At 49.6% G+C, this 15873-nt stretch overlaps 1 protein-coding gene across 2 annotated transcripts; it reads right to left on the bottom strand.

The window, feature by feature from the left end:
* Window positions 1-24: 24 nt before the first annotated feature.
* Spryd3 (SPRY domain containing 3) lies at window positions 25-15547 on the bottom strand. Of its 2 annotated transcripts, none has more exons than XM_026398770.2 (11): window positions 15471-15547; window positions 13877-14026; window positions 12881-12956; window positions 12249-12373; window positions 11841-11976; window positions 9865-10050; window positions 3683-3832; window positions 3042-3099; window positions 2120-2239; window positions 1869-2041; window positions 25-1326 (listed from the first exon to the last, which is right to left on the bottom strand). In XM_026398770.2, the coding sequence occupies exons 1-11, from the start codon at window positions 15491-15493 to the stop codon at window positions 1192-1194; spliced, it is 1332 nt and encodes a 443-aa protein (XP_026254555.1). In that variant the 5' UTR covers window positions 15494-15547; the 3' UTR covers window positions 25-1191. The 2 variants fall into 2 exon arrangements, with proteins under 2 accessions (XP_026254555.1, XP_026254556.1); XM_026398771.2 differs by having other exon boundaries at window positions 13877-14023.
* Between the last annotated feature and the right edge of the window lie 326 nt (window positions 15548-15873).

Below are 15873 nucleotides of genomic sequence, written 5' to 3'. Positions count from 1 at the left end.
TGCAAAGAATTCCTGTTCCAGCAATACTGATAAATACAGAAACTCCATCTTTATTGGCTGTATAAACATCTCTAATCTGTACATACATTTCATACATCATAGTGCAGGGCCTGACAGAGGGCCAAGGGCCCAGCAGCACAACAGCACGCCCACTTCCCCACAGCCCTACCCACTGTGCAAACCAAGGCCAACAGCTCCTGCTCCTTCTTCCTCCCAGCAGAAGTCAGTTTAGGGGAAGGGCTCAGGGTCAAGGGGGTAGAGGGAGATCCTAGGGCTTGGGAAGAGGAGGGTCTATGTAAGTGCTAGAATCAAACACTGAAGCAAAACAGGCAACTGGCACAAGCAGCAAGCTGGGGCAGGCAGGGAGGGGGCAGGCAAAGGGGAGTGAGGTGCCAAGCTGCCTCTCCAGGCTCACTTGCCACAGCATGAGACGTTCCCCGGAGCCTCAGTCCAGGAGCTAGGGACAGTGGTGCAGGTGAAGAGAAGATGGACAGCGAGGCAGGAGCAAGCCCGTTCCCACATCATCTCACAGCCCCTCCTTAAACACTGTGTACCATCTGCGTGTGCAAGGTGCAGGAGCCAGAGACTCGGATTCTCTGCAGGATGATGGTGCCTGAGCAGGTTGGAAGTGAGTATCTTTCAAGGGAAAGAATGGAGACCCAAGAAGAATCTATGGGGCAGCAGCCAGTGAAGGGAGAGGTGGCCCAAGAGAGGCCCCCTAGCCAGCCAGGGGGAGGACAGCAGCAACTGGTTCACTGTTCACGGTGAGGACAGGGAACAAAAAAAGAATTCAAGGGGAAATACCACGGTAAGTAGGAGATGGGCTGTCTCTACTCCACCCTCTGCAAAGGTCATGCCCCGACAGCAGTTGAGCCAGGGACTCATTCCACTCATGGGACCAGTGAGAGAGTGGGGGCTGCAGGTACACACTGACCATAGTAAGTGGGACCCACTGATACAGCAACACCATTCTATGGGCCTCTTCCTGTCCAACCAGGGACTCAGGCCCAGCAACTAATGATAAAGGTGACACCAGGTCAGAAAGGTGAAGTCTGATGTGGCCTGGATTGGTAAGGGGAAAGTGACTGTACCCCAGGGCCTGCTGGGTAAGCAATCCTGTGGAAGTCAGGAACTGGGCACCTGGCCCCGCAAAGGATGCGCAGAGGGAGACGGCGCAGGTCTGGAAAGCCCCTAGCCACTCAAGGGATGCAGGTCAACTTTGACTTTCTCCCCACAGCTCAGCATTCCAATGGTGGGGAAAAAGCCTCCAGAAGGTACAACAGCATCCTTCTTTCCGATGATCTTGCCATTCCGGGTGAAGAAAACCTGGCAGGGGGTGGGGGTGGGCGTTGCAGAATGGTGCAAGTTCTGGCCTCTTCACTTTTTTTTTTTTTTTTTTTTTCCGGTACTGGGGATTGAACCTAGGGGTACTCTACCAACTGAGCTAAATCTCTAGCCCTTTTCATTTTTTTATTTAGTGACAGGGTCTCACTAAGTCACCTAGGCTTGCCTCAAACTTGTGATCCTCCTGCCTCAATCTCCTAAGTAGCTGGGATCACAGGTATGCGCCACCGTGCTCAACCTCTGGCCTCTTCTCTGCAAACTGGAGTTACACATGCCTGAGGTCCATCACCTCCAACTCCTGGCATGGGCTCCAGGAGACACGTAGGGTGATATGAGAAATGGCCACAAGAGGGCATACTGAGGCTGGAAAACAACCATTGCCCTGTTTTCAAACCCAGTGACCTCAGGACACTCTCAGACCTTGCCCTTTCCCACCCTGGTCCTGGACCATAGTCCTAATCCCACTAGTAACCAACCCCTGCCCAGCCCCAGGGCCCAAGAACAACCCCTAAATCACTACTTACCACCACCTTCTTGCCCTCATGCTCCTGTTCTATCTCTTCCCCATCTTCTTCCTCTTCCTCTTCCTCCTCTTCTTCTTCCCCTTCCTGGTGCAGGTACATGACATTCCGAACATTCCGAACAGCCCGCGCAGTCGGGGACAGGATCACTGTGTCACAACTGTCATCACTGTCCCCTAGGAGACCAGAAACCTGAGCCTTTGTGGTACCTCCACTGTGTCCTGAGCAGCTTGACTCTTCCCCATACCACTCACCTTCACTGTCCAGAATATAGTCCCGGGGAAACATGATTCCACAGCCCATAATGTCCCCTTTATAACAGCGTGGTCCAAAGGGGTCCCCCACACCACTGCCATGGAAGATCTTCCCATCATCTGTAGGAGGAGGGGAGAGGACACACTTAAAGGAGGCGCTGACATGTCCCCCATCCCCACCAAGGCCAGCCTAGACAACTTAATAATACCTGCCTCAAAATGAAAAAAGATGGGGAGAAAGATGTGGAAAGGGGTATAAGATTAAAAAGAAAAGAAAGAAAAGGGACACAAAACTGGCACAGTAGCACAGGCCTATAATCCCAGCAACTTGGGAGGCTGAGACAAGAGGATTGCAGCTCAGGCCAGCCTGGTAACTTAGCAAGACTCTGTCTCAAAATTAAAAAGGAGAAACTGGAATTCAGTGGTTAAGCACTCCTGGTTTCAATTGTGATACCAAAAAAAGGGGGGGGGTGTTGGGAGGTGGGACAGACTATCCATCAGCTAAAGGGAGAACTATTAAAAAAAAAAAAGAAAGAAAGAAAGGAGCTCAGCCCTTTGTGAGGAGTAAGCATGCAAGGGGAGTGGAAAGATGAGACTAGGAACCAAAGCTCAATTCTCTTCTCAAGAAAGCCCTAAAGGAAATGGAGCATACCAAAAAAAAGAAAAAGAAGAATCGGCAAATCTGCAGGAAGGGCGCAAAGGGAGCCAACTCAGAGGCCTGGAATGTCCAGTGTGGGCCCAGCTCGCCCGCCCCTGTCCTGCTTCCCTGGCTCTTAGGGTTGGAGGAAAAGCATAGATGAGGAGAAAGCATAAGAAGCATGAGAAGAGGAAAGAGACCATTTATAAGTGACCACGAAAATGGATGTCTCTCTGCCTTTATCTCCCCCACAATCCCACATTCCCAGGGCAGCCCTCTACTTACCTGCATGATAAGCCACAGACCCTCTGCTCCAGCCAGGGTGCCTGTTCTTGGGATAATCCTGCACCAAGAAGGGGAAAAAAAAAAAATCCATGGGACCACACACATAAAAGAGAACAGGAAAGGCTAGACACGGTGGCATGCCAGTAATCCCAGCAGCTCAGGAGGCTGAGACAGGAGGATTGCAAGTTCAAAACCAGCCTCAGCAATGGCAAGACGCTAAGTAACTCAGTGAGACCCTGTCTCTAATAAAATACAAAAACTGGGCTGGGGATGTGGTTCAGTGGTTGAGTGCCCGAGTTCAATCCCTGGTACCACCCCCCGACACACACAAAAAAAGAAAAAAAAAAAAAAAACAGGGAAAGTGACAACTGAGACTACAATTTTTTGTAACAGGTTATAACCCAGACAGCTGTACACCCACCCCACAGCCTCTCACATCTCAGGCACTGGAGTGGTGAGGAAGATGCTCAGCTTTCAAGGCCAGGGCTGCAGTCTCCCAACACCCAGGCCTGGAGTTGGGGCTGGGGTATGTGGTACACAGCCTAGGCCCTCCTGGTTTCCCCAAGAGCTTCCTGACTTCATCCCAACAGCCCAAGAGCTGAGGGGGCTTCATAGAAAAAAAGTCCAGCATTTGTGCCCACCTTCCGGGCCAGCCCCAAGGCAATGTAGCATTTCTCTCCAGGGTCCACAATCTCCACCTCGAAGTAGTGGCTGCGGGTACTCAGCGGGTGCCGGGCCTGGGCCAGTCCTACATCCACAATGCTCTTGCCCTTCCCCAAGTACTCCAGCAGCTATGGAGGAAGAGCAGTTGGTGATTAGGGGACTGGTTGACATCACACTGGAAACCTGGTCAGAGGGCAGTCTGGGTACCAGTTTCCTGTGTCTGAAAAAAACTCTGGCTGAAAGGAAAAGGATGCTACAGGTGCAACATGGCCTAAAATTCTAGGAAGGCATGGAAGAACAGGGACAGGGGTCAAAGGCAGCAGCATGAGCAAGAGGAGCCTTTTGCTGAACCCACTGCCTTCCTAGAACCAGACACCCCCACCCACACAGCTTGGTGAACAACATGGAGTATCAGAAAGTATGCTGGAGGCTTCTAGGCTGGCATTCCTTCTCTGACTAAGCCCACTGACCCTCCCTGCAGGGAAAGGGAAGAAAATAAACTGGACAACTTTCTCAGGGGGCTTCACAGGGACAGGGGACATGCAGAAACCAGGTGACAAGTCCATGTATTTGAGGGAAGAGAACAAGCTGAGAACCCAGTTCTGCCCAGAATGTGACTGACATAATCTCTCAAGGTCTTGGTTCACTTGGCCTTAAACAGAGCTTCTCATCACAGGGTCAGAGAGATGCTGAGGGGAGCCAGGAACCCAGAATGACCAGCTCTACTCCTTCATTTACTGGAGGGGAGGGTCAAAATGAAGACAGAGGGCAGGGTTTCCCGTTTCCAGGCCCTTGCTGCTCTTTCAGGCTAGAGCAAGGGTGCAGAGGTAGGAGAGGGGAGATGAATGATAGGTTCTCAGGGCTCTTCAGTCCTCCTGCCTGGGCATGATGGGGCAGCAACCCCCAATCTGGGAGGATTTATTTATCAGTTGCCATGGTAATAGAGGGGTTATGACTCAACCCCATCCCCTCTTTCCCCCACCCTCAGCATCACCTGGGATTCCTTAATCCCCTTTTAATTAGCTCAACTGTCACTCAGAGACTTTCTTCTACCCTCCCACCCCTGCAGGCTTGCAGAAAACATGTTCCCTGGGGACCTCCTCCACTTATCCTTGGCAAGCCTTGGGACACAGGCCTCCTCACCCCCCTCAAGATTCCTGCCTGAACAGGAAAGGAATTATGCTCGCCTGCACCATCATGGAGGTTTGTGTGTATCTCTAGAGAAGCTGGCCCTGCCTGTTCATCCCCTTTCATAGTGGGAGGACAGGGGCTTACACTGCTCAGCCCTGGATGCCCCTGAGAAGTGAGGGAGGATCAGGAGAAAAGTCAGAGGTGCACAGGAGGCTACCCTGATCCCGGGCCCAGAACTGCTCTGCCTTCTGTCTACCACCCTCAGTATGCTCCTTTGGCCTGGGCTCCTGCTCAGCATCTCTCCCCAGCCAGATGGGAGGGGTGTGGCTTGGCCGGTGCACATTAACTCCTTTCCACTCCACCCAGTCCAAGCAGCCCCCAGCCCACCCTCTCCACCCAGCATTGCAGAACTGGGTGGGGGACCCCACAGCTGCCCTTGACCCACTCCATCCAATTGGCCTGAGTGTAGGAAACAGAGTGTTCTCCAGTTCCACAGCCAAAAGGCGGCCGATCCAGATTCTGATCCTTGGGAAAAACCCGCCCAACCATTCCCTCTACCTCAGCAGAAGGCAGCTGGTGTAGTTCTAAGGCGAGGGTGGGGCTGCTTCCCAAAGCTAAAAGGCCAGAAGAACAACCTGCGCTGACATAGCAGAGGGCTCAGGTTCACTGGTGACATCTGGATAACTGGGCTCTTGAACAGCATGACCTCTTTAAGAATGGAACCACCCTCTCTTCAGTGAAGAAGTCACCAGAAATCACCTGTCCCCCACCCCAAGCTCTCTGGAGTCTTCTCAGAGCAATGAGAAGGCACAGTGGAGAGTTCGGCTCCTCTGATGGCTACTTTCTTGAGTACAGTGCCTTCCTCCCCTCCTTGGGCCACTACTGTTAGGAACCCACACTGGGTGCAATGTTAGCCCTAGAGTTTGAGTTGCCAGCATCTTCATGTGGGTCCTTCAGTCTGTGCCTCAGATATCTCAGTTTGAAAGAGAATCCAAAAGATTCAGGTTCAAGTGCTAACTCCTACTACTTCGCAGCCATAACCTTAAGCAAGTTATATTCACCTCTTTAAGCCTCAGTTTCTTTACCAGTAAAATAGGGACAATAATTCTTATATCTCGAAAACAGCTGAAAAGACTAAATGAACTGAATGTTAAGTGCTTACATGGAGCCTGACCTCTGGTAGGGAACAATAGACATTCTACCTCCCCCTACAACAGGAAATGGGAATTATATTGGAACTATCAATTACAAAGAAGGATATGGTTTTTCATCTCGACTCTTATCTCCAACTAGAATGACCAACCAGAACCAATGACCACTCCCCAGTCACTCTACTCCAAGCATCCTCCCCCTCTGCATGTCCCTCTGAATCTTTAGTGCAGGTAGTGGAAACTCTTTCCTGGGAACCTTCAAGCTGCCCTGACTTCCCCCACTGGTGAACTTGATGCCACCCCGAGGAGGCTGCAGATCAGGGTGCTCTACACCCGACACCCTCCCTTGCCCCTCCTCCCTGGCCGGTACCTGCCCTCCTTCCTTTGCCAGCAGAGACCCTAATCCCTCTTGACAGGAGCCAATGAGGGCTCAACACCTGAGGGCCCAGAAGCAGCTGAAACAGGAATAAAGTACATGCTCCCCAGCAGCCAGCTCAGGCCCCAACACGGTCTCCTTCTGGGTTGGGTCTGGGAAGGACCTCTGAGAGGGTGGGGCCTCTTTCACCTCCCTGTGTTATCAAAGGCCGCCTGATGTGTCGCTAAGGAGTTGTCAGAGGAGATATAAACAATAAACAAAGACAGATTAAGTCTAATACTCCAGCTGAATCCACAGCCCCCTCACCCTCCACATAGGACCTCACTCTATAAGGCTGGAGGGCAGCAGCAATTTTTCAACAGCCCTCTGAACTTGGATGAGGGAAAACTGAGGCCACAGAAAGCAGAGAAAGAACTCCACTCAGGAAAGAGCCACATCTGCCCCATACAAAGACTCAGAGCAAACATTACTAAATATTAACAATCAATCCAGAGAGTAGGTCTATGGGATATTCTCTTTACTTTTTCAACTTTTCTATAAGCTTGAAATTTTCTATAATGAAAGGTTAGAGAGAGAAAAGAAGGGCCAGGAATTGAACTGACTCTACTTTATGGGAAGAAACAGTGAGAAGGGAGAAAAAAGGATCACTGAGACCCCAAAATTGAGAAAAGAGATGGGAGTAAAAGAATACAAAGGCAGTCAAATAAACTTACTTAGAAGGGCTTTGGCTAAAGACACTAGACAGGAGAATTCCCAGAAGAGAGGGAATTTAAATCTAGGGACTTCAGATTCAACTCATGAGGAAGGGAGTGGAAAGACAGATGACTGTCCACAGAAGAGCAGGGTTGGTGACTGGGAGCTACAGTACAAAAGAGTCTCATTACTATACATAGCTGGCCTAGGAAAAGATCAAAATTCAAAATACAGATTCTACTGAATGCAGATAGCTTTTACATAAAAAAAAATGAGTCTAATCCTCCAGCAGTATCCACAGCTCCCACTCTTTACACAGGACCTCATTTTGCAAGGTTTAGGGGCAGTAACAATTCATATCATAAAGTTGGAAAATCTTTTTCTTTTTTTTAGTTATAGATGGACACAATATCTTTATTTTATGTATGTATGTATGTATGTGATGCTGAGGACCGAACCCAGTGCCTCATGCATGCAAGGCAAATGCTCAACCACTGAGCCACAACCCCAGCCCAAGTTGGAAAATCTTAAGTCAAACTATAGGTCAGGATCATCAGTTTTAGATGGTGGAAAAGATAGTGATAAGAGTCAAAGAATATCTGAGCCTACTTTTGCTACTAGTTAGCTAACATCTGAACAAGTCTCTTTACTTTTATCTGCTACTATTTTTTTCATTGAGCTATTTCAATGATTAGGGGAAGGAGCTACTATCATCTTATTTGGGGGCTGAGGATACTAAATGTCTTGCATACTGAAGAATTGTCCCAAGTAAATCATGAACAATCTCCCATGGAGAAATTCTAGACTAGGTCCAATCTAAGGCTCTACCAAGTCCTCATGGTTCTAAAGCACTCTACTGAGAGCATCGCCCAGGACAGGAAAAGACTGCAACAGCAGGGGGGGCCTGGAATTCAGGGAAAGGTTCCCCAGTAGAGGGGGACATAAAAAAAGGGAGGGGCAAAGAGGAGAAACAACTCTGCTAGACATCTTTAGAAAACAGGCGATATGGAATGGCTCAAATGATGTCTCCCTGGGTCCCTCCAGGCTGACACAGCTCTGATTGCTGGGTTAAAAATACGGTGGGTGAGGCTGGAGCTGTAGCTCAGTGGCAAAGCGCTTGCCTGGCAAGCGATCCTTAGCACCACTTAAAAATAAACAAATAAAATAAAGACATTCTGTCCATCTACAACTACAAAAAAAAATTAACAAGAAAGAAAGAAATACAGTGGGTGGTAAGAAGGGACAGGATGGGGAGCAAAGAGATGAGGTGGGGAGCTGGGAGGCCCAAGGCAATGAAACAAATCAGAGAAGAAACCACTCAACCCTCTTATGAAAGATGGGACAGTTGGCAAGACTAGAAGAAGGTACATATCTCTCAAGAGTTCATACCCACATCTGCCCTAGGGGAGCAAGTGCTCGAAGAGTAAGCGGTCCCACCCTGCTAGCTGTCCTAAGCTAGGGTGAGGGTCTGATAGAAGAGCTAAACTCTATAGCCTATGTCTAAGAAAGAAAAAATTCATAAATGAGTGGCCTGAGGGCACTGAGGGGAGGGTGGGGAGGAAGGAAGGCTATTTATAAATGTCTACAGGATTCCGCATCAATTAGAAAAGATGCCTGGGAGGAGCTGGGAGCAGAGTGGGGACAGGTCCAGGCAGGGAAAGGATGCCAGGAAAAAACTCTTGAGGAGAGGTCAGAGATGAGAGCTGGAACACTGCCCTGGCTCAAGCCCAAGTATGTAGATATTGTCAAAATTATGGTAGAAGGGGAAAAGAAAAGAAAGCAATGAAAGTCAAGAAGTAGGCATCTGAGGCTTTTTGATTCACAGCCACAGTAGCCCCTGGACCCCAGAGCCAGAGGGGTACACACTTTCTGCCATTTTCCCTGAGTTCTGCTTACCCTGAACTCCACAAGGGGGAGGACTTGCTCATAATCCACTCCCACCCCCCACTGCTTCTGTTTTCCTATCAAAGGCTGATTTGAAAACAGCCTGGGTAGGGGTCAGAAGGCCAGAGGGTGGAAAAAAAGGCCAGGCTGGGAGCAAGGGGCAGCAGAGGGACAATTCGAAGTGGGAGGCCTGAGCAGCCCAGTAGAGGTCAGGGCCAGACTTGACTCAGTGTCCAGTCACTGCCAACACAGCAAGAGACACTGAAGGCAGACTAGAGGACTTCCCTCTCTCAAGGTTCATGCGTTTCACAAGAAAGCTTATAACCCAGACTGGGACAAAAGTAGGTCTGAGGAAAAAACAAGACGACAAGTTCCAGAGGCTCAAGAATTCTCCCTGTCTCTTCTAATCCTCAATAAAATGGATGGGGAAGAGAAAAGAGACTGATACTAAAGATCTCCAAGAACCTCCCCCCACTTATGTGGGGCTGGTGACCACACCTGTCCCACAGTATCTTGAATGGAAAGCTGAGCTGGCATCAAGCCAGGAGGGGAATGCAGGCATTCTACCTCCAAATCAGCCCCCAGCCCTTCAAAGGCAGGCAGGCGGAGCAGTAGATGGCACCAGACACTGAAGGAATCAAATCAGTCAAAGACAGCTTCCACACTTCCCAAGAGTCAACAACTAGCCTGAGACCTCAAATGAAAGAGAAGCGGAAAAAAAAGAAATCAGTGCTAAAGAGAACATGGATTTGGACTCCAAGAATCATGTCACGGGTCCAGGCTATCCTGCCCAAACGCCCACTTCCCAAAGCCCTGCAAAAGATACTGTCCAGGCTCCCGATTCTTAGCCACTCAGATGCGCTCAAGTGTCCACAGGGGTTCTTCCCAGCCCTCTCTGCCCCCACTCCCACTGTACTTTACTCACAGTCCCGCAGACTCTGACATCATGCAGCCGGCCCCATTCATCCTCGTAACTATCCACCATCATAATGCTGTCATCCTCACGGCCCAGCTCAGCATTGAGGTGCAATCGCACCTCCTCACCCAGGGAGTGCATGCCGACTGCTGGGAACAGTCCATCTGGTGACATGGGCATGATGGTGGAGCCCACCTGCAGTGGAGGAAGGGAAAAAACCTCATTCAGAGCCTCTCTTTTCAATTTTACTATAACAACTCACTTTTGCACAGCTCATCTAATTCTCACAAGGGCACTTTAAAGATGATGTAACCAGCTGGGAGTGGTGGTACACACCTGTAATCCCAGCAACTCGGGAGACTGAGGCAGGAGGATCACAAATTCAAAGCCAGCTTCAGCAACTTAGTGAGGCCCTAAGCAACTCAGTGAGACCCTGTCTCAAAGTAAAACATAAAAAGGGCTGGGGATATGGTTTAGTGGTTAAGTGCAGCTGGGTTCAATCCCAGTTACCAAAAAAAAAAAAAAAATGATGCAACCAATAATTATGACACATACTGACAGATTTTAAAAAGAGATATAGCCAGGGCTGGGGTTGTGGCTCAGAGATAGAGAGCTTGCCTCCCTAGTGAAGCACTGGGTTCAATCCTCAGCACCAAATAAAAATTAAATTACCACCTATGACTAAAAATTAAATATTAAAAAAAAAGAGGTATAGCCAGGTGTAGTGGCACATACCTGTAATCCTGGTGACTCTGGAGGCTGAGGCAGGAAGATTACAAGTTTGAGGCCAGCCTCAACAATTCAGCAAGACCCGGTATCAAAATAAAAAAGAAAAAGGGCTGTGGGCCAGGCATGGTGGAGCATCCCTATAATCCCAGCAGCTTGGGAGGCTGAGGCAGGAGGGTCACGAGTTCAAAGCCAATCTAAGCAAAAGAGAAGCACTAAGCAACTCAGTGAGACCCTGTCTCTAAATTAAAAAAATACAAAATAGGGGCTAGGGATGTGGCTCAGTGGTCAAGTGCCCCTGAGTTCAATCCCCAGAACCATAAAAAAAAAAAAAAAAAAAAAAAAAGGCTATGGATATAGCTCAATGGTAGAGTATCCCTGGGTTAAATACCCAGTATGGCAAAAAAATAAAAAATAAACAATCTAGAAGTACAGAAAAGTTTAAAATTTTGCTAAGTACTCTCCTGGCAGAGCAAGGTATCCACAGAGCTAGAAGGCAAAGACAAGTCTCTGGACTTACTGTCAGTACTTTGGGGACATGTATGTGTGCACTGCAGTGGGAAAGTGCAGAGGCACAGCTGCTAACAGAGCAGGACACTCAACCAAGGCCTGAGAAAGCAACTGTCCAGTGCAGAAGAGGGAGCTGGGTAAAGAGAGAAAGCTGAGTATCTCTCCTTTCTATTTGTTCTTGTCCCAACTCTTCACCACTACTAGTCTCTCTCTGGAGAGAAAAGGGAAGGAGAAGTGAAAGAAGGAAAATCAACCACAGAAAGGATGCGTTATCCCCGAGAGCACACAAGTCAAAAACCTATAGGGGCCCTCCAGCCTATGCAGTCACGCCACATCTTCCCTTTTTTTTTTTTTTTTTGCTCAAGATCTTCCCCTAGGGCTGGGGATATAGTTCAGTTAGTAGAGAGCTTGCCTTGCATGCACAAGGCCCCAGTATCACAAAAAAAAAAAAAAAAAAAAAAGTCTTTCCCCAAGTCATCCAATTCTGCTCCCACATTTTCTGCTCATCTTCTACTTGCTGCACTGACTTGCCCTCTAGGCCTATCATCTGGGGCACCTAGCTGCCCAGGCAGGGAAAATATCTTCAACACACAGGGAATTTCAGGTGTATCTGAAGTTGGACTGAAGGAGATGGGAACCAAGTACATGTCTCCCGGGGCAAACTCCAGCCAGTGGACTCATCCCAGTTGCTCCCACAAACCCTTGGGCACCTTCAAGTCACTGGAACCCACCCAGGATTTCCTACTCACCCGCTTGCCATTTTTGGTGAAGAAGATCTGGGCAGTCTGCACATCAAAGGACACAGGCTCAATGCCACAGCCAATCCGATCCCCAGAGTTGCACTTTGACCCAAACTGGCGGCCCTTGGCTCGACCATTGTACAGCCTGTAAAGTGAGTGGCTCAGACATAAGATTAACTGCCCCCCACCTTACCAGATATTCCACTCCGGATGGCATCCCCCTGTATCTTGGCATGACCTCCACCCTCTCCCCAAAATTTGCACACCTGCAAGGGTAGCCACCAGGCCAACTTCTATCCTGATCAGAAAAGCTCTATGAAAACACCCAAGACAGGAGAAGGAATGGAAAAACTCTCCTTCATATCTACAATTCCTAAATCCACAGGGAAGGGGTTAGGTTCTACAGGGACCACTTACTTGCCATCATCAGCATGGTAGGCTACAGAGTCAGGCAGCCAGCCAGGCTGGTGGTCCAAGCTATAATACTGAGGAACCAGCCCCACAGCAATGGTGCCCCGGACACCACTGTCCACAATAGACACCTGGAGGGAAGAGAACAGGGCACCGTTATCAGGGACGGGCAATGAATTGCACTGATGCAGGTAGGGAGGAAGGGGAGTTAATAATCAAAAGGCTTAATGAGAAAAAAGACATATGGAAATCAGAGAAAGGACCGGCACAGAGAGAACTGGGGAAGCTGGAGTCCTATTTTCCCATGATTACTTAGACAATTATTTCTGAGCTATGGAAAAACATAGGAGTAGACAGTGGGTTTGAGTATGGGGTAGGAAAGCAACAGGGTCAAAGTCTGGGATATGGTCAAAGTTCGCCTAGGTGAGGGTGAGGGGCAGAAGGGACAGGGTGGTAGAACTCCAGGGCCCCTATCTCTCAGATCAGGGGCCATACTATCCTGCATCCTTTTCCCAGCTAAGGCTAGCCTAATAGAAAATGAAAAGGACAGGATCATTAATCCAATAAAGATACTCCTTGGAGCTTGAGGCTCTCACCCCTGACTTCACCCCTGCTCTGCCCACCCACTGCTTGATCACCTCGAAATAATTGCTGTCCTTGGTCAGGGGTCGAGAAGCCACGTAGCAGCCAACTTCACCAGAGTTGCCATGGTAACTAAAGGAGAAATGAGGGAAGAGTTCCATTAGCAGCCAGGCCCAGGAATGGGGAAGAAGGCCTCAGTATCCCAACTGTACCCTGCCAGGCCTAGCACAGAGGAGAATCCTTCAGACCACATTTCAGGATATCTGCATCCCATCATAACACAATACTTAAGGTCACTCACCCCTCCCACCAACTACAGCCAAGGTCCAATGCAACACAAGCCTGGCTTCTTCAGCTCCAGTGGGGAAATGCAGAGCCTCCCTCAGTTGCCTAATAGGGGTCTCACAACCCTGTCTAACCTCAGACCCTCATGCTGCAGCTTCAGGCCCTTGCCTCTGCTCTGTCCTCAGTGGATCTGGAGAACAGCTGGTCTCTAGCCTCTGTACCAAAGCCCTTTGCAGACTGGAAGACAGTTACTCAGTCCCCAGTCCTCAGTTTTCTTGACTCAAGGCTAAATAATACTACTTCCTTCCCCCATCAGTGACTACTCTGTGAAAGAGGCTAGGAAGGAGTGAGAGAAGGTGTTCAAGACAGAAAAAAGATAAACCTACACAAACCAAAGGGTTGGAAAAACACAAGAGGCGGTGAAAAGAATGCATTACAGAACCGTCCTTCCCCAAACAGGAGGGCCGCTGCCTTTGAACGGGCCATCCTTCACCAAGTCCAGTTTCTGACACATGGGCAGAAGGGGATTCAGACACTCAAGACTCATTACAGTCTTCTCAACAAAGAACTCAGGGTACTCCTATATTTGACCTGTGACTCAGTGAGAAAGGCAGAGGGGAATACAGGGTAAAGCAACACATACTGCTCCACTCAGAAAGTCAACACATTCCCCTGTGTAGACAGTCCCCTACCTCTGAAAAAGCCCCCCTTTGCCTCTTAAGATCTGGTACAGAAAGGAAAATATGGAACCATTCCCCTAAACTCACCTCAAAGTGTCTCCATCCACAAGAATATGTTTAAACCTCTCCTGATATCGGAAAGCCCGAACCTCTCGAATCTCCCGGATCCGCCGACGCCAATTCAGAAACCGGTAGTGCAGGTTGAGGTCATCCATCTTGTTCATTAGAACAAACCTGCTGAGGGAATAAGAGACTGAGGAGGAAGCAAGGCCCTGAGCAAAGCACCTCATCCTGCTCAACCCTGAATGTGGAGAGGGCACTAGACTTGAGGCCCTTTGCCCAATTATGACTTATCTCATAATCCCCATCCTTATCCTTTCATTCAACATTTAATGCACTTCTATTGTGCACCTTCTTAGGTGCTAGAAACAGAACTATGAACAAGATGAACGGGATTCCTGCTCTCTCATAGGGTTGCCATTTTAGTCAGTGGAGGAAAAAACAGATGCTGTGACAAAGAATGGTGGAGGAAAGGTCTCTTTGAGGAGGTGACATTTGAGTTGAAAAGGAGCTGGGCATAAGACAGCCCAAGAAAGAGCATTCCAGGCACGGGGGAGAACCAAGGTACAGGTCCTTGGGTGGAAGAGAGCTGGCATGGTAAAGAAAGAGAAAGCCAGGGCAGGTAGCGTGTAGGGAAGGTGAAAATGAAAAAGATAAGAAGGCAGGAACCAAGTAGAGGCCCTATAGACCATGGTAAAGAGTTTGAATTTTATTCCAAGTATGATGGGAAACTTCTGGGGAGTTTTAAGAAAAAAAAAATGATATGATCTTAAAGCTCACTTAGGCTTCAGGCTGTTGCAGCAGTTCAGATGAGACATGGCATCCATTAAGATGGTAGCAGCAAGAAGAGGAATGGGATGATCTGGTATTTAAACAATCTGCAGGGGCTGGGGGTGTGGCTCAGTGGTAGAGTACTTGCCTAGTATGTGTAATGCACTGGGTTTGATTCCCAGCACCACATGCAAAAAAAAATAAATAATTTTTTTTAAAAAATCATCAAAAACTAATAAAAATATATATTTAAAAAACCCAACAACCTGCAGTACTAACATACAAATGAATGAACAAATTTCTCTTGAGAGCCAAAAGTGAGAAAAAAGTGAGATACTCTTCTCTTCCCATATCCCAAGCTTCGGACCAGATCTTTGCACACAGTAGGTGCATGGCAAACCTAGGCTGGGTTGAGTTCAATCCCAATGCTCATTTGTAGTAACTACAACCCACCACGTGGCCCAGAACAGTAGACACCTGTGGGGCAGCCTAAGACTCCATACCGGGCTCTTCGCCAGGTCTCAACCCCAGATATATGCTAGCGCCCCAGACCTTTGCGCATCTGCTTGTCCTTGAAACCCATAGCGACTGACAGCTTCGCTGGGCCCCGCCTCCACCCCCAGCGGTCTAGTTAATCAGACTGGACCCGGTGGTAACAAGGCCCCTGCCTACCAGTGTGCCACGCCCCGTCTCCCCAGGCCTTGCACCAGGCAAGGGTGCACTGCGAAAGGAAGACCAGTGACCAGAGCGCAAGGCCCCGCCCCTAGCCCCGGAGCCCCCGCCCAGGACCCCCGCCTCGGACTCCAGGGAGACCCGAGGCCTCCGGCACCCCGCCCCGATCCCCGCCTACCGGGGCCGCCGCGTCCTCCTCATCCATAGGCCTCTCAGCTCCGCACACAAGCTCTTCGGCCGCCACCACCACACACATCCGGGTCCCCGCCCTTCCTACGCTCCTAAAGACCCGCCCTCCACCACCCGCCTTGGCCAATCTTCAGATGTCTTTGATGAAGGGCACCTTCAGCAGCCAATCGAAGGACGCAAGCAGAGTGTGGGGCGCGGCCCGGTGAGCCGGGTACCGAGCGCTGGGCCGGGTCTAATAAACCCGGTATCAGGAGAACGGGAGAGGAGACGTGGCGACGCAGACCTGGGAGTCCTGGGCTGAGGGGTGCTGGTCAAGGGGTGGCTTCTGGGCGGAGCAGGGCGGAGCGGGGAGGGGCGGGACGGGGCGGGGCAGGTCAGGTCGTCTGCTCGCT

Source organism: Urocitellus parryii, chromosome 5 (assembly GCF_045843805.1).
Source record: "Urocitellus parryii isolate mUroPar1 chromosome 5, mUroPar1.hap1, whole genome shotgun sequence".
Classification (NCBI taxonomy): Eukaryota; Metazoa; Chordata; class Mammalia; order Rodentia; family Sciuridae; genus Urocitellus; species Urocitellus parryii.
The sequence above is the reverse complement of the archived record's forward strand: the minus strand, read 5'-3'. Positions and strand labels throughout refer to the sequence as shown.

Coding starts and splice junctions, on each gene's coding strand:
- Spryd3 (XM_026398770.2), bottom strand. CDS start 15,493: ATGAGGAGGACGCGGCGGCCCCG. Junction 12,374..12,880: donor AGGACAGCAATTATTTCGAG/GTGATCAAGCAG, acceptor TCTTCCCTCCAG/GTGTCTATTGTGGACAGTGG. Junction 10,051..11,840: donor TCACCAAAAATGGCAAGCGG/GTGAGTAGGAAA, acceptor CCTCCACTGCAG/GTGGGCTCCACCATCATGCC.